General features: G+C 39.6%; 1 protein-coding gene across 1 annotated transcript in view; it reads left to right on the top strand.

Annotated features, from left to right (window-relative positions):
* myo1g (myosin IG) overlaps positions 1 to 23,703 on the top strand; it is a 95,333-nt gene that overhangs the window by 66,394 nt on the left and 5,236 nt on the right. The window contains exon 21 of the mRNA XM_036565959.1: positions 3,031 to 3,188. Coding sequence (XP_036421852.1) covers positions 3,031 to 3,188 — 158 coding nt within the window. The remainder of the gene's footprint in view (positions 1 to 3,030; positions 3,189 to 23,703) is intronic.

Raw genomic sequence — 23,703 nt, 5'->3', positions numbered from 1 at the left:
TGGCTACAGCTGCTAAAGGAGAACCCTACGCTGGACACTTGTGATATTTTAAACATCTGGTATTTTTACATAAACTGTTATGGCTGTATTGATTTAATAAAACAATAATGTGGTGGGTCCAGCAGACCACAGAGTAACAAACACATCAACACCACACAAGGGTTAAAACCTAATGTTTAGTGTTCTTTTGGGAATTGGCATAATGGTTTCCTTTACACCTTTGCATCCCATTAGAAAATCATTAAATGCAATTTTAAATCAAATCAGCCTTTGGTCTCCTTTTAAAATCATTAGGATCCTTTAAATTGTCAAAACTGGCTTTTTCTCCATTGGTGCTCAACACTGATTCATCAGCTATGATGCTTTTTCATGGCAGTGAAAAAGAAAGGCTTTGAGTTAAGTGACCCTTATTAGTCCCACAACGGGGAAATTTCACCTCCACATTTATCCCACCCATGCAGTTAAACACCACATACACACTAGGGGGCAGTGAGCACACTTGCCCAGAGCGGTGGGCAGCCCTATCCACAGCTCCCAGGGAACAGTTGGGGGTTAGGTGCCTTGCTCATGGCCACTTCAGTCACGTACTGTCAGCTCAGGGGATCAAACCTGCGGCCTTCCGGTCACAAGGCTGGTTCCCTAACCTCCAGCCCACGACTGCCGACTTAGACTTAATACTAAGGTTTAAAGAGTTAATTTGTGACATTCTCTATAAACCCGTCTCTAAATAGCATGAACAGCAATGGACAATACGACTGTAGTATGAACTACATTATTTTCTAACACCGTATTAAAGCGCATGTGATGCTGTCTGAGTCGCTGCGTCTGTCCGTCTGCTCTGTTCGAGAGAAAGTAGACCACGCTGACGGGGTTTACTCAGGCTCAGACAGGAATATTGCTTTGTTTTGTTTTGTTTTTTTATTTTTTTTATCCGGGGTTGCCAGGTCAGTTCTGAATTAATCTCGTTGCACCACGGCCTGACGCACTACTGGAGTGATTAGCACACGGGCTTATTGTGGAGGGAACTTGATGTGTCAGCTCAGAGCCGGTAGGATAACGTGACACACTTTAATCAGCCTGTTTGTGATGATGGCTGGCCGCATTACGTAACCTGGTTTGTGTGTGAGAAGAATTCACGTACATGTTTGTTTAATGGTAATTTAACCCTCTACTGCACATGTTATGAGAGCAATTTAAAAATCATGTTTGATTCTCTTTGCTTTCATAAAATGGACCTGATGATTAAATATCAAAACATTTTTTTTTTAAATAAAGTGTGCAGGGGTCATTTTGGGGTATGTTGCCTTGAGGCAACATTGTGTGACAGTGGGAAGAAATGATATAGAGGCATGTTCCCTGAAGTGGTGACACCTGGCTTGTGACTGGTCAAATCCGTTCCGCTGTTGCACATTGTTGCTTCTAGGCAACAATCATATTTCTGCAAATTCTCATATCAAAAAAAATTGATACTGAATGTTAAAAAAGAGGTTTAAAAGTCTTTAATGTTTAAATGTCTTTAAATAGGAATAATGTTATTGTAAAGTGAGATAAATGGGTTTGTTGCCCTGAGGCAACACTGTGCAATAGAGGGTTAATAGGGATGGATACATGAGGTTACGGTTAGGGTCGAGTCACACACACATACACCAATACATTATACTACGACTGTATAATACTACAACAGCAACATTTACACTGTGCAAAAGTCAGAGATCGCTCTTCGTTTATTAATTTCCAGTCAAAACAGAAATTAAGTACACATTATTCATTTCTCAGGAAGATTAGATATAAGATAATCCACCTGCATAAGGAAGGAGAAGAAAAGAGTTTCCAAAACTGGAGTTCAAAAAATGATTATAATCTACAGAGAAAATGTGGCTCCTAACAACCACCTGGAAGACCTTGTAGACACCAAAACTGCCCCCTTCAGATAAACAGCACTTAAAGCTTTCATCTCTGAGAGAGAGGAGAAAATCAAGCTGCTTCAGATCTGAAAACATCCACAGGTGTTTCTGTCCATCCTTCCACTGTGAGAAGACGACTCAGCGCGGTCTGAAAGGATGTGTAGCTGTTCAAGAAGAACCTCACTGAGAAAAGGAGACGGACACATCAAACAAAGAAGCTGAACGATGGACTGACCGCCCCAGAGTCCAGACCTCAACACCACTGAATGTGTTTGATTACTTCAGAAATGGATCAACCAGCTTCTAAGACTGAACTTTGTAGGTATAGAAAAACATCCCTGCAGACTTCTGTAAAAATCTGAAAGTGAATGGAATGAAGAACAGAAGCTGTAATAAACTCAAAGAGGGGATTCTCTGTTAAATATATGTGTTTTCTGTTGATGCCGAAAATGAATAACTTGTACTTAATGACTGTTTTGACTGGAAATTAAATAAACAAAGCATCATCTCTCATTTGCACAGTATTGTAAATACTGTTTCACTATTGTATATTGGATTGTGTGTGTGTGGACAGCAGAAAAGGGGTCAGGAGTGTGTGTGTCCACTCTGTCTCCAGTAAAGAGGCTTAATAGTAACTGAACTCACTCTGCGTAATGTACAGTAATGTACAGACACAGCACTGACGTCTATACGGCCATTTACTACTATTCATAGTCACACTTACACCCACAGACAGATGCTACACACATTTTATAATCTCCACATTGTACACACAACCTCAGGACACTGTCACTGTACTACAGTTTCACCTTTTTTGTTCTAATTTTTTATTAATCTTTTTTCATTTTTATTAAGTTTTATTAAACGTAGAAATGACCCCAGGTTGTGTTAATCCTATGCTGTATAATGAACCTTAGAAATAACCCATTTATATTAATCCCATGCTGTAAAACAAACTGTACAAATAACCCCAGGTTAATTATAGGTAAATTATATAAAACAAATTAGAGAATTTTTAATGCAAATATATTTATGTTAATATTAATACCCTTGATTCCAGAAGAAGTGCTGGATGAGCAGGTGTCTACAAACCTTTGGAAACTTAACCCTTTTCTTTTTGCCTTAGGTAACCAGCTTGAGTGTAACAAGCGGGACGGATCAGATGGTGGCGCTACACACTTTGTCTCAGGAAGACATACTAGTGTACCTGCAGAGCGGTCAGCTGGGGCCAAAGCAGGACCGTGTGGGGGAGCTGGTGGGGACGCTGTGTGACCACTTCACACGGTGAGATCATTCATAAAACATCATAACTGATTATTACACAGTCACAGGTTGGACCGTGTCTGATCCCTCCGGGAAACAGACCAAATACTCCATGTTTTTAAATCATTATCCTGCAAGAAAAGTGCTGAAACTCTTTTATTACACCAACTTAATCGACTTAAACATGGCATTCAAGATCCCACTGTGTTATAATCACATCACGATATGGTTTTCTGAGAATATCGTGGTTATTGTTGACACTGACCATCTGCATGTTTCATTACTAAGAGCACATAATTAGTCCTGCTTCACTGAACTTACTGCAGTCCCGTATGTGAAATATTGAAGTGGAAGGCCACCAAATTTTCAAAATTTCTACATAATTGGTTTGGTTTGGTGTAAAATTGTTCATTGCAGAAAAACTTACAGTCTCAGCTGTCTTTCCAGTGGTGGTGATAGGAACCAGGGGTTGTCATGACTACAACACGAATACAGCCATTTTATTTACTATCCAAAACCACCAGTGAACCTACACGTGTCTTGAGTTTTTTATATGTAATGTTACATTTTTTATTTGTAATTGATGACTTAAAAAATAGTGATAGATCTGAAAAAATACGTTTTATTTGGGGACTATTTTTTCGTACAACACCCTGCATGTATCCCTCCACCATTCATGGATTTGTTTCAGACCAAAACCTTCTCAAAACATAAAATAGCGTAAAACAATGACTCAGCCATCAGACAGCATATTCATAACTGTTTCATGTAACAAGTTTCTGTGAGGCAGCTTTTAGAGGCATTATAGAGACTTGTTCCTTTCACCACTGTGAAAAAACCTGAGTTTCTCTAGAACGGAGTATTTCATATTAAACCACTCTGAATGACTTTGTTTACATCTTATACGTTGAATAATGCAGGAATTTTAAAAATCAGTCAAATCCATCGTTAACTAATGTGTTAAAAAAGCTACTTACAAAGCTTTTGAGAAGCTCGGGCCAGTACAGTAGTGCAGTTTGAGCTTTAGATCTATATGCTCAGTGCACAAACTACACTGAACTTTACAGATACAGGAACTCAGCCTACCAGAAAGTTTGCTTTTCGTTTTGGGAGATTGACAAAGAGTTCATTCAGAATGTTTGAGTGAAACAATAAAAACAGTGCAGATAATGTTATTTACCACATAACTATACTTAACATGGTCTGTTTGTTAAAAAGAGACACATCTGAAGCTCAGCAGTAATGAAGTTTAATTAATTAGTTTCAGATAAATAAGCTTTAGCTCCGTGAGTCGGTGGGGAAGGGCATTAGATGCATATTAGGATGATTAGTTGGTCACAGATTGGGATAAGGCTGCAGTTTTAGACTTTAATCTCTAGAGCTGGGCAGACTTCGTTTATCCCCAAAAGACAGGAAATCCAAGACATTTAGAGACCTTTCCTAAATCTGTCTCAGAGTACAGAGGGATGAAGGCTGTTGGGCATTTGTAAACATTCTGTCTGTACATTTGAAATATTCTTTGTTGCAGTGATTTGATGTTTGTGTGAAATCCCCACAGTTTCAGACACACCGACACCTACCCATCAAAAGTTTGGGGACTCCTAGCTTTTCTAGATGTCTTTAACTTAAATAAGCATGTTTTCTTTGGGGGTTTGCGAGACCTAACCACATTAAAAACTTATCAAGTTTACTTAGAGAAAAAAACAATATCTTACATGTAAATATTCATACGTGTAAACTTGTTATGCAGGAGAATAATGGCAGCAGAAGCTCATTGTCATTATTCAGCCAACCCACATATATAGTGCTTAATTTTTAATAGCCAATCACGTCTAACATAATTTTGCTGACACATGAAAAGAAAGTAATGTTTCATGGGCGACATCTCATTTTTCATATTCAGATTTCTTTCTTCAAAACAAAGGGTCTAAAAGGTTAACACGTGTAAATTATCATTGTTTATAACCAGGACAATCAGCTTCTGTTTAGTTTGCCTTTTAAATTGTTGTTGAACATGTTGATTTCTGTTAGGAACTGTATTAACTGTAACTACTATGAGAGCATACAAAATACATTGAAAGTGGCAATTACCGGGGTCCAAGCACTGTGTTCCTTTATGGAGCCAACAGAACACAAAAGATGGGCGAAGTTTTAAGAACGACCTCCATATATAATAGAGATGGGGTCACAAAAGGAGATGCCTGTCAATTTTCATATACACTCACCTTTCAATTACAAATGCAGGGTATCTTAAAAAAAGTTTTTTTCTTTCTTCTTTTTCCCTAATTTCATCCAGCACTTCTGACTCATACTAAATGAAGCTAAATTAATCGCTACTAGAAGTGGATTCCCATTTAAGTGTATTGGCTTTTTCACCAGGTGTTGAGTCTGACCGTGTAGTATATGTAGTTGTTAGCCACTAGTTGTTGTTGTTCACAGTGTAAATCTGGAGTAAATCTCTCTTTATGATCCATGCAGTTATTCAGCGTTTAAGAAGTACTCACCTTACCCATCATATATATATTTGTTGCTTATGTTTTTAGACCCACACCATGCCACATTAGACCTCAACTTTCACATCAAGAAAGCAGATATAAAAAGACATATTTATTGATTTAGATGGCTGCATGTGGTCAGTAGTTTCCAGTAGCTTGACCTAAACACTGCCTCACTGAGCTCCATATTCCACATAAAACCAAATTCACAAGAGAAATTTGCTTTTATTCATGTACTTAGACTCTAGTAATGTCATTATCAGGTCAACTATAAATGCAAATAAATACAAAAATAAATAAAATAAAATAGATCACATCCAGTTCTTTTGCAGATCTGAATACTGATGTAGTGGCATTGCGTTACACTAATATAGTAGTATATTGCCTCTCTCTGACAGTGAACCCAGCCCCCCCACGGCCGACAGCAGTCAGTGTGTTTGTGTAGCAGATGTGAGGAGTTTAGGAGTTAGCGAATGTGTGTGTAATCACTGTTCCTCCACGTCCTCCTCGGGTCTGCTGTGCCACCATCTGCGGGTGAATGGCTGGGACGGCTGGGGTCGTGACCCCTGTACGCATTGTCAAAAAGAAGACTTGGGGGGGCAGGTTGGCTGGATCAGATGACAATACACACGCGTGGTCCTGCAGGGGTCATTCAGCAGTTGTCCTCAGTCTCACTAAGAGCTCTGGGGAATTCAGAATAATGAATCATTTATCATATTTAAGACTGAGAGTTTCTGCTGTTTATTTGAGTTTTAGAAGTGGAGCGGGACTTGTTTTCAGACCAGGAGTTACATGATGAACTCCAGCCCACCTTAAACTCTACACACACACACACACACACACACACACATACACACACCTGTGTTTTCATCTTCTTCATTTCTTTCTTTCATCTATTATTTATTTCTACAATGAGATAATCACAGTAGCTTACAACTGAATTATTGAAAGCTTTTATATTAACTATGACATTCATGACAGTCAATGTGCTACAAACAAATGCTAGCTAAGTAAGTTAAGGTCAGCATTTCTCTCTGCATAATTCACATATGAATATTCCTTCATTGGTAATGCAAAACAGTGACTCTGTAGACCTGCCTGTTATCTCACCCTGAACCACATTCACACTGTCACGCTGAATTGAGACACTAATCTCTCAAGGCTGATGTTAGCGTCTTATTCCAATTTCCGTTCCACCTTAAATAGTGCAGCAGTTAAACACTTACAGGCATCTGAATGTGACTGCTGGGAAACAGGAAATGAGAATGAGAATTTAACTTCAGCTTCATCAAATTTTTATCTACTTTGCGAGACTCAGTTACAGTCAGCAAACCGGGGCTGTGGTGCTTGAGGTGGGGCTGCTGGCTAAACCCCTAAATCACTTCTTCTCTTCTCTTCTCTTCTCTTCTCTTCTCTTCTCTTCACTGCTCTGCTCTTCTCTTCTCTTCTCTTCTCTTCACTGCTCTGCTCTTCTCTTCTCTTCTCTTCTCTTCTCTTAACTGCTTTTCTCTTCTCTTCTTTTCTCTTCTCTTCTCTTCTCTTCTCTTTTCTTCTCTTCTCTTCACTGCTCTGCTCTTCTCTTCTCTTCTCTTCACTGCTCTGCTCTTCTCTTCTCTTTTCTTCTCTTCTCTTCTCTTCTCTTCTCTTCTCTTCTCTTCTCTTCTCTTCTCTTCACTGCTCTGCTCTGCTCTTTTCGTCTACTCCAAAACTGACTCTGACTATGTTCACATTACAAGCCTTATTGCTCAAATCTGTGCTCAAATCCGATCTCTCTGACATGATGGTTCACACTCGTTAGGGTAAGTGATTCAAATATGTAATTAATGTGAACGAACCGGCGGCCCGAAATGACCCATATGCACACTTCCTAATCAGTAACGTCACGTGAACGACTCACGTGCGTCATCAACAGCAAACTAACTAACGAGCAGAACGAGCTTCGCTGAGAAGATAATTAACTCTGATCAGCTCTCAGCTTCATTATTAGAGCGAGACGAAGGAGAAAAAAATGAAATGAGCTGCTTTTCCACTGTTTATAGGCTTTAACTTCTGTTCAGCGCTGCTGCCATGGTAATGCTGAATAATGGCGCAGTGGGGAAAAAGCACATGAATTCCGATCTGAGCTTCACATTAAGGTCACATGGCCACGAATCAGATACGCACATCAGATCTGATGTTTTCAGGACTTTCAGATCTGATGTTTTCAGGACTTTCAAATCCGATCTGAGCCACTTTCCTAGATCAGATTTGAAAGTCCTGAATACATCAGATCTGAGTCACATTAGGGCAAAAAATCGGATTTGTGCCACTTCAAACTGGTAGTGTGAACGTAGCCTCTGTCTCTGCCTGTGTTACCTGTAGCACACGGGCATTCAGGGTTACTATCTCTGATTACATACAGACCACTGTGTTCAGGACAGCTATTAGATTAATCTAGACTGATCTAGATTAATTGTGCAGACCTGCATGCACAATTAGATTATTCTGCTTTTTGTTTGAGTTTAAGAAGAACAGTTGAGGAAGACGTGGCAATCATATTAGTCAGTAAAGCACAGTCTAACTAAAAAATCACAAATAAATGATTATATCGGCTGATAATATCGATTATCTGAATTTTGAAACCCCTCAATCTGCATATCGGTCAGGTCATAATACCAGAGTGTTTCCCCACTGCAGTGTCTGAAGGCTGACTTCAGTGCTCAGAATGAGATTTTCTACTTTCACTCTCTTCATTCACTCATTCATTTTAAAGAACTCCTCCTTTCTTCCTCTCTTACTGAGGTCACTTTGACCGTGCCCTCTCACCTGGGTTACACTCATGTATTGATCTGTGTGTGTGTGGGTGTGTGTGTGTGTTTGGGGGAGTGTTTATGTCCCTCTCCGACCATCTGCTGAGACAGCTGGGAGAGTGTTCAGTGAGTTGATGTGCTGATGGGGTGCTGTGTGGAGTTTCTGTGTTTTTGTAGTTTTAGACTGAAGGATTGTGAGGAGGATTTTGAGACCCCCCTCCCCCACACATGCCCCCCCCCCGGCATGCAAACTCCAGCTGTCCGGCGGCTTTAAATTTTGTCCATTTGTGCATTGTAGGCAGTTTTCATGTCTTTTGAAAGTACAATTTACCTAGTTTTTTGTACATTTACCTAGTTAAAATTAGTACAGTTATAGTTATATTTGTACATGTAGGTGTAAATGTAAAGATTTCACATCTCCGAATTAGGAAGAATGACAAATACGTCTTGATTTTAATGTGCATTAGTTTGATTACTTTTATTTCAAGACATTTTTGGACCATTTCTAAATATAATATCATATTTTCAGTATTCAGTCTGTCACTCTTTACTTTTATTCCAGCTTCCATTCTTTTCAGGAGCCTCACTTTCAGTTCCTCAAAGAATCTGCAGACACACCTCCAAAGTTCAGTCTCCGAAGCTGGTTGATCATTTTCTGAAGTAATCAAACACATTCAGTGGTGTTGAGGTCTGGACTCTGGGGTGGTCAGTCCATCGTTCAGCTTCTTTGTTTGATGTGTCCGTCTCCTTTTCTCAGTGAGGTTCTTCTTGAACAGCTACACATCCTTTCAGACCCACAGCGCTGAGTCGTCTTCTCACAGTGGAAGGATGGACAGAAACACCTGTGGATGTTTTCAGATCTGAAGCAGCTTGATTTTCTCCTCTCTCTCAGAGATGAAAGCTTTAAGTGCTGTTTATCTGATGGGGGCAGTTTTGGTGTCTACCAGGTCTTCCAGGTGGTTGTTAGGAGCGCCATTTTCTCTGCAGCTTTTAATCATTTTTTGAACTCCATCTTATATCTAATCTCCTCAGAGTTTTCTCTGGAAAAACCAATAACTTGAACTTAGTAGTTCAGATATTTTATGTATTTTTTTTAATGACGTCCAGCAGTTGTAGTTAAACAATCGTGAGATCTGGAGCAGCACCTCCTCAGCCCCCCACTGTCCACATCTCTTGTTGAGGGTAAACAGTGTATAGAATAATTTTTACTGCTTAACACAGATAAATATTCATTTAAACTTGATTAAAAGTCTTGGAAGGCTTCACTGAGTTGAAAAAGTATAACCATGCTGAAGATCAGCAGCTTGCTAACGCTCTGTAAGCGTATTTATAAACCTCAAGAAAAGCTGGGAAAAAATCAGCAGTTGAAAGTCAGTGTGTGGAGCAGTGACCCAGATCACTGATGGCTTCTCTACCCCAGAATCTAATCTCAGCCAAATGTCAGAGCATCCACAAATAACTTCCACTCTTCTCTTCTCTTCTCTTCTCTTCTCTTCTCTTCTCTTCTCTTCTCTTCTCTTCTCCTCACATATCTTCTCTTCTCTTCACATATCTTCTCACATTTCTTCTCTTCTTTTCTCTTCTCTTCTCTTCTCTTCACATATCTTCTTCTCACATCTCTTCTCTTCTCCTCTCTTCTCTTCACATATCTTCTCCTCACATTTCTTCTCTTCTTTTCTCTTCTCTTCACATATCTTCTCCTCACATCTCTTCTCTTCTCTTCTCTTCTCCTCTTCTTCTCACATATCTTCTCTTCTCTTCTCTTCTCTTCTCTTCTTTCTCTTCTCTTCTCTTCTCACTGCTAGATCATGTTATTAATGAAAATGCATGGAGACCTTGCTGTAATTCCCTGTATCTTCGTTTCTGAGAAAGTGGATGAAAGCCTGTGCTAAGCGCCAGAGAGAATGTTGCCCTTGCTTGATCTTTCATAGCTCAAAAACTCTCAGAAGAAAATAGATGTGTCAGCGTGCTGTTGTTGGTGTGAAGGTCTGTGAGTGCGTATGTTCGTAAGCAGGTCTATGACGCACTCAGAGCTCACTCTCCTCACTTCTCATCCTCACTGAAACACACTCAGTTGATTGAATATGTTTCTGGTTCTTCGACAGCAACGTTAATGTTTTGGAGAACTGTGTACATGTATTTATTGGACCTGAAAGAGGTCAGGATGCGGTATATTCCTGCTATGTTGCTACCATCACTGGCCACTTTATCAGAAACATCTACCTTGCACTTCCGCTCACCTGCCACTTTATTAGAAACATCTACCTTGTGCTTCCTTTCACTGGCCACTTTATTAGAAACACTGACCTTGTACTTCCACTCAATGGCCACTTCATTAGAAACACCTACCTTGTACTTCCACTCACTGGCTACTTTATTAGGTTGTGAGTGGTGTACCACCCAGAAATGTCCAGCTAAATGCAGCTTTGTGGAAATTGACCACCGAGGAAGGGCTAGAGATGTAGCCCCCCCAGAGTTTAGCTCCAACTCTAATCTAACACATCTGATCCAGGTAACGAAGACCTTCATCTGAACATTAGGGCAAAGTGTGTTGGATCTAAACTGTTCAAGGTTGTAGATCTCCAGAACCAGGACTGGGCACCCCTGAGCCACAATCTCTAACTGTACACCTGCAAGGTGGAGCTACAGGGGAGGGGTTTCTAATAAAGTGGCCAGCAGTATATCAGTACCAGCTGGCAGGAAGAAGACAGATGCCCAGAATGAGAAGTGGAAAAGCAGTAAAGCAGGGCTGGTAGGGGGTCATTAGAGGAGAGGAAGATGGAAAGAGTGGACAGACAGGGAGAGCAGCAGGGGGCTGGGGTGAAACATGGGGTACATCAGCACTCACATGGAAATGTCACAACAGAGCGTGTTCAGCACTCACAGATTCGCTTACAGGGCCAAACGTCACCCAGCCAGTCTGATCACTCCACTTTAGCCAAGAACAAACCTCAGCATCTACAGACAGCCTGAGCTCAGACCACCCTGCAGGGAGCCGTATTTGTGCCTGTGTTGAAAAGCTTTATCTCTAAACTGTAGTATAATAATGTTTTAGATATCAGGCAGTGAATTCATAACCATTTCAGGTAATAACTTTGTGTGAGGGAGCTTTTAGAGGCATTAAACTGTTTCACAGACATTTTGTCTTTAATTACATTAATTCATTGTAATACTGCATTAATGTTTATTGCATTTTTATACTTTAAAAACTCAAACAAGAATTTAAGTTTTCCCATTTTTTGTGGCCAACTTCCACAATGTTAGCGTGTGTTTAAAGCACTTCTAGGATAAAATAGTGGCACCGTCACACTGCACACAAGCACCAATGCCATCGTCTCTCCAGTAATGCCGTTACCATGGCTACTCTTACATGGCTGCATGCTGCTGATGACTGATGATTACACCAGTTCTGCTGTGAGGCACGAAATTGTTTTTTTATTTATTTTTTTACGGCATCACATAAACGTCATACGGCATAAGTAATTGGAACTATATATATATGTATATATATATATATATATATATATATATATATATATATAAGAAATTCCCACTAACATTGTCACTGTCACTGTTGTGAAATCCTGGCAATAACTAACAGGGTGGCTTTTGTTATTTACAGACTGTGTCATTATTTTGTGATCCATGCAGTTGTTTATTGTTCTTAGAAAGGGTATTGTGACATAGTTTACCATGACACTGATACAATATCATCATACCGCCCACCCCTTGTCACTACACCCACTGAAAACATCCCTGTAAACTACTCATGATTTTTTTGAACCGATATTAAGTGTGTTTACATGCACCTACAAATCCGATAACTGCAGAAATCAGATTTTGTCAGTAATCCAATCAACACGTTTATATGCACTTGAGTAATCAGATATTGGGAAAACTCCGGGTCTACATGAGTCAGACAGTAATCAGATTTCTGCTTTGCAACCAGCCAATAAACTCAAAGAAGAAGACGTGAAGTGAGCGTAAAACTCAAACTTCATTCCGTGGCTTTTTTTTAAACATCGACTCACTTTACCTGAAAATATGAACATACATCAACTAGAAGACGAAGAATATTTAAATCCTTCATTTCGTCAAGCATGTAGTTGTTTCAGTCATCTCGTGACGACGCTGCTTCCGGTACCGCCGTCTGTCTTTGCACACGTGCAGACTGAAAAATCCGAAAGAAATCAGAGAAAGAGTTTACATGCACTGATTACTGAGCTCCAGCTCTCTTAATTGGATTTATTAATCCTATTTCTAGACCTTACTCCGATCTAAGAAATCAGAGTGTGCTGTTTACAAGACCGTTTGAATAATCGGATAACTGCAGAAATTGGATTATGATCGGATTATTGAGTGCATGTAAACACACTCATTATTGCAGCTTTTAAACCTTTATCAGACTGTGTGTTAACCTTAGTGGTAGATACATTTGGATATCGTCTAGGAGACGAACTGTTCTCCCCTTTGCTCCTGTAAGAGAGCACATGTGACACGAGCTACGCTGAGGGCGAGTCTGTGTACGTGTGCAGTGGGGTTGTTTGTGCTGGTATCATCTGCAGCCATGATGATCAGAATAATCAGCTCTTTTGTTTCCATGTGTGACATCATCATCAGTACGTGTGAACGTGTGTGTGCACATGTGCATGTACATGGTGCCTCTTCAAGAAGGAAGGTCCTGTTGCATAACCTCCTACTGTGCACTGACAGCCCACTGTTTTTCATTCCTCACTACAGGCAAAAAATGTACGATGCTATTCCAGCTGAAAAACAGGCCTAGTCATTAGGGCTGTCACGATTACTTGATTAAGAAAACCAATCAATTAAGTTCACATTTTGGGTGCTTAGTGGTTTCTTTGCAATTTGAACATTCAACACGGTTCACAGGTCATTATACAGCTGTGTTCAGCAGCATGATCATACACCGCAAGGCAGAGCTGTTAGCACTCAAATCACTTTTTTGTGCATCACTGAAAGAGAGGAAACCCACACCAGCAGGATCTCACAAATACACATAGATTGTCAGACACCTAATAACTTTGTTCTGAATGGTGCTTATCAATAAATACTTGTTTACTTACTAACTGTATGAGAGAGCTAGTATAAGAGCATAAGAGTCTGCAATATAGATTATATAGACAGCATAGTTTATATAATGATTTATATAGATAGATAGATAGATAGATAGATAGAGAATAAATACACCTAATAGATAGATAGATAGATAGATAGAGAATAAATACACCTAATAGATAGATAGATAGATAGATAGATAGATAGAGAATAAATACACCTAATAGATAGATAGATAGATAGATAGATAGATAGATAGATAGAGAATAAATACACCTAATAGATAGATAGATAGATAGATAGATAATAAATACACCTAATAGATAGATAGATAGATAGATAGATAGATAGATAGATAGATAATAAATACACCTAATAGATAGATAGATAGATAGATAGATATATAGATAGATAATAAATACACCTAATAGATAGATAGATAGATAGATATATAGATAGATAATAAATACACCTAATAGATAGATAGATAGATAGATAGATATATAGATAGATAATAAATACACCTAATAGATAGATAGATAGATAGATAGATAGATAATAAATACACCTAATAGATAGATAGATAGATAGATAGATAGATAGATAGATAGATAATAAATACACCTAATAGATAGATAGATAGATAGATAGATAGATAGATAGATAGATAGATAATAAATACACCTAATAGATAGATAGATAGATAGATAGATAATAAATAAACCTAATCGATAGATAGATAGATAGATAGATAGATAGATAGATAGATAGATAGATAGATAAAAAATACACCTAATCGATAGATAGATAGATAGATAGATAGATAGATAGATAGATAGATAGATACTGTATACTGTACTGTAAATACTGTATTTACACACAAAACAGTGCACAAACAGTGGGATGTGAGGTGGGATGTAAGTTAATGTGAATGAACATTAAATGTTGTATTTAGAAATAAGACATAATAAAGTCATTTCAGCCTAAAAGTTCATCTGTACTTCCCCCTCAAACACTCAGTTTGAAATAGCCCCCCCCACCGCCCCTCGTCCCTTGAGTGGGCCGCAGATGTTGCTGTTGCCCCGACAGTCGTTGCCTGGCAGCTAAGGAAGTGCTAATTAGGATGTGAGGGGAGATGATTGGGCCGAGGGTGAGGTGTGTACGAGTGTGTGTGTCTGTGAATTTGTGCCGGTTTTAACGTGCCCTGCCGGAGTCATATGAACACTGACGCCTGTCTGGACCTCCTCAACACAAACCACACTGTTTATCAGTGGACAATAAACCTCACAGCAGCGCTTTAACAGTTAGAGAAGAGTTCGATAGGAAACACGCTGACCATTTACAGCCCCCTCGTCAGTCATGATGACGACAGTGACGACGGTCGTGTTACTGACGCATTTATTTTGTAATTTGTAACCGACCTGTACTGAGGTCCTGTGACTTCCAGCCTATCTCTCTCACTCTCTCTCTCCTCACTTTATCTCTCTTTCTGCTCACTTTCTCTTTCTTTTTCTCTCTCTTTCTTTCACTTTTGCTACATAGTGTGACATCTGTTTCTCAGAACAGCATCACTCTTTCCCCACCTCTCCTGCCGTGCCTTCCATCATAGTTTCATCGTCCTCACTCTCTCACTATTCTCTCTTTCTCTCTCTATCATTTTCTCTGTCCTTCTCACTGCACTCTCTCTCTCTCTTTCTCTCTCTCTCTCTTTCTCTCCCTCAGTTTCTCTGCTCTCTCTCTCTCTCTCAGTTTCTCTGCTCTCTCTCTCTCTCTCTCTCTCTCTCTCTCTCTCTCTCCCTCTCTCAGTATTGTTTCCGTTCTCTCTCCACCATAACAGCTGCACTTTTGCAGGTCATCTCCTGAGGCCCAATTATTCTTTCATTAGGGCACGAGGGGCTTTGGAGAGAGGGATGATGACTTTAGAGAGAGGACTGGAGAAAAGGCAGGATGTGTGGTCGCATTACAGACGAGGAAATTAGGAAGTTCTGTGTCAGGAAAGATCAGTTTGGTAGCCGGACTGTGGTGAGACATCACGTGAATAGTAGAGGTGATTTCTGGAATTGATCTACTATTGATACTCAGTATTTCTCATTAAGTGGCTGCTTTAACATTATCTTCTCTTCAAAACATATGATGTTATATTTTATATTTTTTATGTTAAATTCAGCAAATAAGTAGAAATTGTGCACTAAAATCTGCAGAACAATACAATATTCAGGTTTGTTAGATGTGTTAGCTTTTTCTCCACTGAAAAGTCAACGAATCATGTAATTGGACTGGGGGTGTTAAATGTTTATATACACCTGTAATCTAACTATCCTGTCTTCTTTGAACATCGTGCAAACTTCTGTCTGTGTGGCGAGGCCTACTTCTTTTATAGTGTGGCCAAATAATAAATGAACAGTTTCATAATCAGAACCTTTGCACACATTTTAATCAGACTGACAAAAAACTTATAGATTCAATCTAATTCGGATTGACGGATCTCTCCATGTAAACTGACAACTGACAGGTTTAGTTGACTAACCGCTGCAGTCCTGATGAATCTGATGAATGGCACAGTTCAGGCAGTGAGATTGAGGTCAGTTGGATTTTTACAATGGCAAGCTTTCAGCCAAGGAGTGACGCGCAATGGAAGTGAGTAATAATCTGAATTAGAGCAGTGCTGAGTACTCAGTGCATTCAGGAATGACTAAGACATGTTTGTCTGGTGCAGAGGCTGAAAAAAGGCCTTACATATGGACATAAACGTAATAGGGTCATTGAGTAGCTGAATGTGCGTCCATTTAGTTCAGCGAGGCTCTGTTTAACATGAACATACTGTCTGCATGTCTGTTTCTGCATGTATGTGTAGTGCAGTGTAGGTGGGTGATACAGTGATGTGTCTCAGTCTGTAAGAGTCACAGAGCTTTGTGTTATTAATAAAGCCAGAGAGTCATCATGGCTCTTCTTCAGGAGCTTCACTCTTCTCTTCTCTTCTCTTCTCTTCTCTTCTCTTCTCTTCCATTTTCTGCCCTTCTCTCTTGTTCTCTTCTTATCTCTCCTCTTTTCTTTTATTCCTCCCTCTTCTTGTTTCTTCTGTTCTATTCTTTTTTGTTTCTCTTCTCTTCTCTTCTCTTCTCTTCTCTTCTCTTCTCTTCTCTTCTCCAGTTTCTCCTTACTTCTTCTCTTCTCTTCTCTTCTCTTCTCCAGTTTCTCCTTACTTCTTCTCTTCTCTTCTCTTCTCTTCTCCAGTTTCTCCTTACTTCTTCTCTTCTCTTCTCTTCTCTTCTCTTCTCTTCTCTTCTCTTCCATTTTCTGCCCTTCTCTCTTGTTCTCTTCTTATCTCTCCTCTTTTCTTTTATTCCTCCCTCTTCTTGTTTCTTCTGTTCTATTCTTTTTTGTTTCTCTTCTCTTCTCTTCTCTTCTCCAGTTTCTCCTTACTTCTTCTCTTCTCTTCTCTTCTCTTCTCTTCTCTTCTCTTCTCTTCCATTTTCTGCCCTTCTCTCTTGTTCTCTTTTTATCTGTCCTCTTTTCTTTTATTCCTCCCTCTTCTTATTTCTTCTGTTCTATTCTTTTTTGTTTCTCTTCTCTTCTCTTCTCTTCTCTTCTGTGTAGTTCTCTTCTTGTCTCTCCTCTTTTCATCTCTTCTCCCTACTCTTGTTTCTTCTCTTTTTTCTCTCATTTTCACCTCTTTTTCTCTTCTCTTCTCTTCTCTTCTCTTCTCTTCTCTTCTCTTCCATTTTCTGCCCTTCTCTCTTGTTCTCTTCTTATCTCTCCTCTTTTCTTTTATTCCTCCCTCTTCTTGTTTCTTCTGTTCTATTCTTTTTTGTTTCTCTTCTCTTCTCTTCTCTTCTCCAGTTTCTCCTTACTTCTTCTCTTCTCTTCTCTTCTCTTCTCTTCTCTTCTCTTCTCTTCCATTTTCTGCCCTTCTCTCTTGTTCTCTTTTTATCTGTCCTCTTTTCTTTTATTCCTCCCTCTTCTTATTTCTTCTGTTCTATTCTTTTTTGTTTCTCTTCTCTTCTCTTCTCTTCTCTTCTGTGTAGTTCTCTTCTTGTCTCTCCTCTTTTCATCTCTTCTCCCTACTCTTGTTTCTTCTCTTTTTTCTCTCATTTTCACCTCTTTTTCTCTTCTCTTCTCTTCTCTTCTCTTCTCTTCTCTTCTCTTCTCTTCCTTTTAAAAAGCAGTCCATGCCGAAACACTCCTTGTAACTTCAGTGTGAATAAGCAGGGCTAATCCTCTGTAAGCCAAATAGCCAGTTATATGTAAATGTGTTGGTTTTTGTAACATCACAGCAAAAGTTAATTCAGAATGGGCTGTTTTTGTAGCTTAATTAGTGTGTATAGGCTGTATTGACTGGAGAATAAAAGGAACATTTTAAAACTATAGAGAGAGATTGTTTATATAGTGCATCAAATTATCATATTTAATAAAGCAAAGAAATCCAGGATATGGGCCCACAGTCATGGAGAATAGCGCAGCAACATTTAGTGAAAAAATGATCATGTTTACTTCAGTAAAAAACATTATGTGCAGCCATAATGTGGAGTGTATCTGTGATGTTACTATACACATCTTTGTTTCAGACTCACTTGTTTCTCCAGTTTCTCAGTTGCACTGATCTTACATTTTTGGAAGCATCCCCTGAGCCAGTGCCTGATGGCTGTTACTTTACATAATCCAGCTGTATTAAATCTTGGCATGACATTATGCTTTGGAAAGCCAGTAGGGCGACAAAATCCTGAAGAAAATCTGAAGGAGAGACTTCTCCGCTGAGCGGGTGACCCAGCCAGCGAGCCGTCGGCAGGAGAATAAAAACATGTACGCATGCACACAGACGCACAAGCGATGGTGCTTCAGTAAACAGTGCACACAGTCAGTGACAGCAGGGGCCCCGGGGGGCCGGCGTCTGTGGCTCTGCGGCTCTCTGAGTGGGTTTCGGCGCTGACAGACCGAGTCGTGGCAGCTGCACTTGTGGAGCCGTCTGAAAGCCTAACAGACCATGGCATGATCACGCTGGAGGTGCAGCGATGTTCGGCCAGACTCAGACGCCCAGAAAATGGCCCCTAATTCACAACAATACAGACCAGAGGCTCGTATTCACTTATGATTACAGCCATACAGAGCAAACCTGGGTGACACGAGAGGGAGGAAATGAGGGAGAGGAAGAAAGAGTGGGAGAACAGAAAGGAAAGCTGGTCCCACGTCTTAAGCCAGGGGTCGTAAACTACCAGCCTGTGGGTCACGTCCAAAATAATACATTGAATTTATTTATTTATTTAGTTAATTAGCCTTCTGCCCATTGACCACTGGAATAGGCTCCAGTTTCCCCCGCGACCCAGAAGGTTAAGCGGTTTCAGAAAATGTGTGTGTGTGTGTGTGTGTGTGTATTTAGTTAATTATGGCACCTGCTTAAAGTGCTTTACAGTTAACTTTAAGGAAACTAATATGCATCCACAGTTTAATATCCTGCAAACATATGTATTCAAAGTAGATGAAATAACAGGCTTGATATTTGAGAGTTGTAATCATGTAAATCACAAGTCAAGACGAATAACGTAACCAAGAGGGAGCATATAAATGATGAATAAAAGTGGTCCGAGTACAGACCCCTGTGGAACACCATAGGTGACAGTAGTTTAGACTGACTACATTCTTGTAGCTCTCAAACTGCTGCCGACTATTCAAGTAAGACTGAAACCAAAACAGTGCAAGTTCAGTAACACTTGAGCGCTCCAGCAAAGTTGAGTGATGCTCTGTATTAAATGCAGCTGTGAGGGTTAACAGAATGAGAATGTCTAAACAATCAGATTCAGCACTGAAAAAGAGATGACAACTTCATATTTAAAATGTATCCTTAAATCTTTTTGCAGGTAAATATTGACACCTGACAGGTAGATTTGCTTCCTCCACCAAACACTGTATAGCTGATGATTATGTTGTTAAAAGCTAAAATAAAGCAGGAAGGAAGCAACAGGAACAAACAAAACATGATGCTGCCTGAATGCTGCATATTGAACATTATTATTCTTAGCTATTCTGCTAATTTTGATCAATAGTTAAACTTGGCTTTGTGTACTCATTAAGGACTCGGTGATAGATATGTCATGTCAAAATTGATTAATGAAAGAAATTATCAAACAAATTAACTGAGAATGCAAGTTAAACTGCTCTCTTTTGTCACCGTTTTGACATAACTTTACTCACGTTCAGCAGGAATGCCAGTGCTATCAAAATAAGAGTCCCATATAATTCTACTGTTAAAGCTAAGTTTACTTGATTTAATTGAACACAATAATATCACTTCATACTACTTTATACTACTACTGCTAATGATAATAATAATTACTAGTAGTAAAAGTAGCTGTTGTTGTTGTTGTTGTTTGTGGTGACCCCAAATGAAGTCAATCAACCAAGACATGCTTGGTGCTTGAGGTTTGCTTCTTAGAAGTTTTGCATTGGGCCAGACTAATTGTAGCTAACAAATAGTGGATGGTAATATGCCACCATTTAGCAGCGTCAAATGTTGTTAAGTTGTGATTTCAAATAGACTTGGGGTTTCTGATACCGTATGACAGGGGTGCACAACTCCGGTCCTGAAGGGCCGGTGTCCAGCAGAGTCTGGAGGTTTGCCTGCACCCACTTAACCTGGCAATTAACAGATAAGCATAATCAGGTGTGTTCGAGCAGGTAAATCACCAAACTGTGCTGGACACCGGCCCTCCAGGACTGGAGCTGTGCACCCCTGCCATATGGCATTCTGAATCTGTGCACAGTTTGTATTAACATCAGTCTCAAGTGATCTGATGAATATTTAGTCCTGATGATGATTGGTGGGGTATTAACCTTTGCTGCTTGTTAGCGGGATTAGCCTCGTACATCCAGTACAAAACTAAAGAAGCAAACTTGAGACACCAAACGTGGCTTGGCTGACTCACTTCACTGGGGTTGGGTGAGCTGGAGACTTTTTTTTGCTTCAACTATTTCTTTAACATGTTGTCGCTGCGTTCCAGTTCTATATGAAGTGAACTACTGCATGGCTTTAGTGGCCTCTCATTGGCAGTAGAGCATCCCATGTGGTGCAAACCAGGTGAAAGTGGGTCATAAGAGCTGCAGATAGGCCTCACTCAGAAAATCTGGACCACTTGTAGCACAGGGGCTTCCATCACGAGCAGCTGATCTCAGAACAGCATCTCTGCCCCAAGCTAATATTAGCAAGACTTCAAGCGTGTCCTCAGAACAGCATCTAAGATACTAACCCCGAATCCCCAGCACAGCTTGGCTTCAGACTAAAGAGAAGAGTCCCAGAGGAGATCCGGTTTGAACTTCAGTCAGGCCGCCCTGCTGGAGGCTGAGGTGGCGAATCGCTCAGGAGAGATTGATGTCTGATGTAAATAGAAGCGCTGAGAAGGAGGTCAGTGGGTTTGTGGGTGCAGGGCGTGGCCTCGGGCGCTGCAGTAGGAGCAGCTGGGTTGGGGGGTTGTTGTGTGGAAGGGGTAGCAGAGAGTTGTGAGTGGAGGGTGGGTAGCGTGACTACGCAGCTTGGCTTTTGGGAGGGTATGGCATTCTGCAAGCCCACCTGTTAGAGGGGCTTATGAAGGGCAGCCGATCAAGTCTCTGAGGGGTTAGAAAGAAGAGAGAGAGGGATTAAACTGCAGATAGCAAATAAACTTGGGACAGAGAAAGAGGCTGTGGGGGTTGGGGACAGAGAGAGAGAGTGTAGAGAGGAGAGAGAGAGAAAGAAAGAAGAGAAAGCGAAGAGAGAGAAACAAGAGAGAGAGAAGAAAACGAGTAAGATAGATAATTTGGTATTTGTACTTACGTTCTTTGACAGTTTCAAAATAAATTCTTTATAAAATGAAACTGAAATCAGGGCCCATATCCTGCATTTTCCTTGTATTTTATTTAAGAGCTCAACTTACAAGCTTTATGTGGTTTTATGTACCAAAAATGGTCATAATTAATTTTTATATTAGCTAATAACACCATTAAAACATGCTTTCTTCACTTTGTCTGAATTTGCTTCCATCATCGCTCAAAGTTCTGTTCATTCAACAAATGATTTCTTTTGTGGTGTAATGAAACAGTAAAAGCCATATCGCCCCCTACACTTCCTGTAGAGTATTACAGTCTGTCAGAATGACTGTGTGGATCATATGAACATTATAGAGGCTTTTTAAATGAAATTATAGAAGCCATATCGCCCCCTACACTTCCTGTAGTGCATTACAGTCTGTCAGAATGACTGTGTGGATCATTTGAACATTATAGAGCACTTTTTAAATGAAACTATAGAAGCCATATCGCCCCCTACACTTCCTGTAGTGTATTACAGTCTGTCAGAGTGACTGTGTGGATCTTATGAACATTATAGAGGCTTTTTAAATGAAACAGTAGAAGCCATAACGCCCCCTACACTTCCTGTAGTGTATTACAGTCTGTCAGAGTGACTGTGTGGATCATATGAACATTACAGAGGCTTTTTAAATGAAACTATAGAAGCCATATCGCCCCCTACACTTCCTGTAGTGCATTACAGTCTGTCAGAATGACTGTGGTTCATTTGAACATTATAGAATGATTTTATTTTTAAATAAATTACTTTTTTGTCCCAAATGGCCCTCCATTCTCTATAGTCCAGCTGAGGTGGAGGGTAGCAGTGTATTCCCCCAGCATGTGCTGACGATGAGAGAGATCAGTGCTTTTAGGGAACGGGGACAGAGGATGACATCTGATGTCCCAGCTCGCCTTTCCTGGCCTACATGTAATATTATTTTTGCCTGCTTCAAATGGGATATATTCAGCCCCACTTCACAGTATGTGGACCACTTACATAATAATCACACATACCATTATGTTACTTTACTGTATTACACTACTGTCCTCGCTGTTTTCAGTAAATACTGATGATCCTAAACCCTAAAAAAAACTTAACTAAACCATAAACATCATTCTAGGGTCATTCTACAGAAATGTCCACTTTTCTCTCCATATCTGTCTCTCCTTTGGAGTCACTGGTGTTACCGATCCTCATTGGTGTTACGCATAAGAAAGGAAACACCAGAGACATTTTAATGAAAAATGCATTTTACGAAATGGTTGCTACAGAGTATCAAACCACATGTTGTCAATCATGGAAGATCCACTAAAATATGTAATTTAATCCATTTATATTCTATTTTTTCACAATTACCTCAGAATAAAGTCGGTCACACCAGTGACTTCAGCTAAAAGCTTCATATGAAATCATGAGCTAAATGAGAAAATCTCTGATAACTGAAAGACTCAGTGGACTCACCATGTGCTTTTCTTCATAGATCCTCAGAAAACAGGTAAAAGGAAGTGAAGTGATGTCATCAGTGTGACTTTTATTTCAAAATAAGAGATTTTTTGTTACCTGGTAACACCAGTGACACGACTCCTGGGGACCACAACTTTCATTTTATATTTTATAATATTTATTTGCCATTTGTTTTCTTTGTCATTTAATGTATATATTCCATAGCCATGTATAGATTATTGTAGTTAAAATTGCAGAAACATTTGTTTTTTCTTCAAAATTTGTCCTCAGCCTTCACACATGACTGTGAGGACGAGCACTTCTGTGGTGCTTGGAATTCTGTATAACTGATTTTAGTAACCAAAATTGCTGAATTGAGGCTCAAGAAGGTGTAAGTGTTAAAATAACATTGTTTTATTTTAAAATATAAATAAATTGTAACACTAACATGTTTTTCAAGTGTAATATATCTGTAAGCACTAAGGACACAGAAATGGACGCTTCTGTAGAATGACCCTCTAACTCAAAATTCAACTATCTCCATAGAAAAAATGCCAGATGTTTTTACATTTTAATGTAAGTTAACTGAACAAAACTTTAAATTAAAGCAATGTTGGACCATTTCTGTTAATCTGTTCTTCATGACATTTTACACAACGTAAAGGCCAAATTATGTAAAATAAATAACAGATTTAAATAATATACAACAAAAATCATCGTACAAGCTTTTGTCCTGACAGCGACAGTAAAACACTGTAGGGGTGAACTGTAGTTTAACAGGCTCAGGAACAAAGTGCTTTTAGTCCTCTTCTATCAGAGTGATATTTCTGCACATTCACCCTGAAGACCATAAAAGTCACTTTTTTCATTATTAGTGTTTTAAATACTGAGTTGCGTGTTTAAGTCACAGCACACCC

Source organism: Colossoma macropomum, unplaced genomic scaffold (assembly GCF_904425465.1).
Source record: "Colossoma macropomum unplaced genomic scaffold, Colossoma_macropomum, whole genome shotgun sequence".
NCBI lineage: Eukaryota > Metazoa > Chordata > Actinopteri > Characiformes > Serrasalmidae > Colossoma > Colossoma macropomum.
This window is presented reverse-complemented; position numbering and strand designations above follow the sequence as displayed.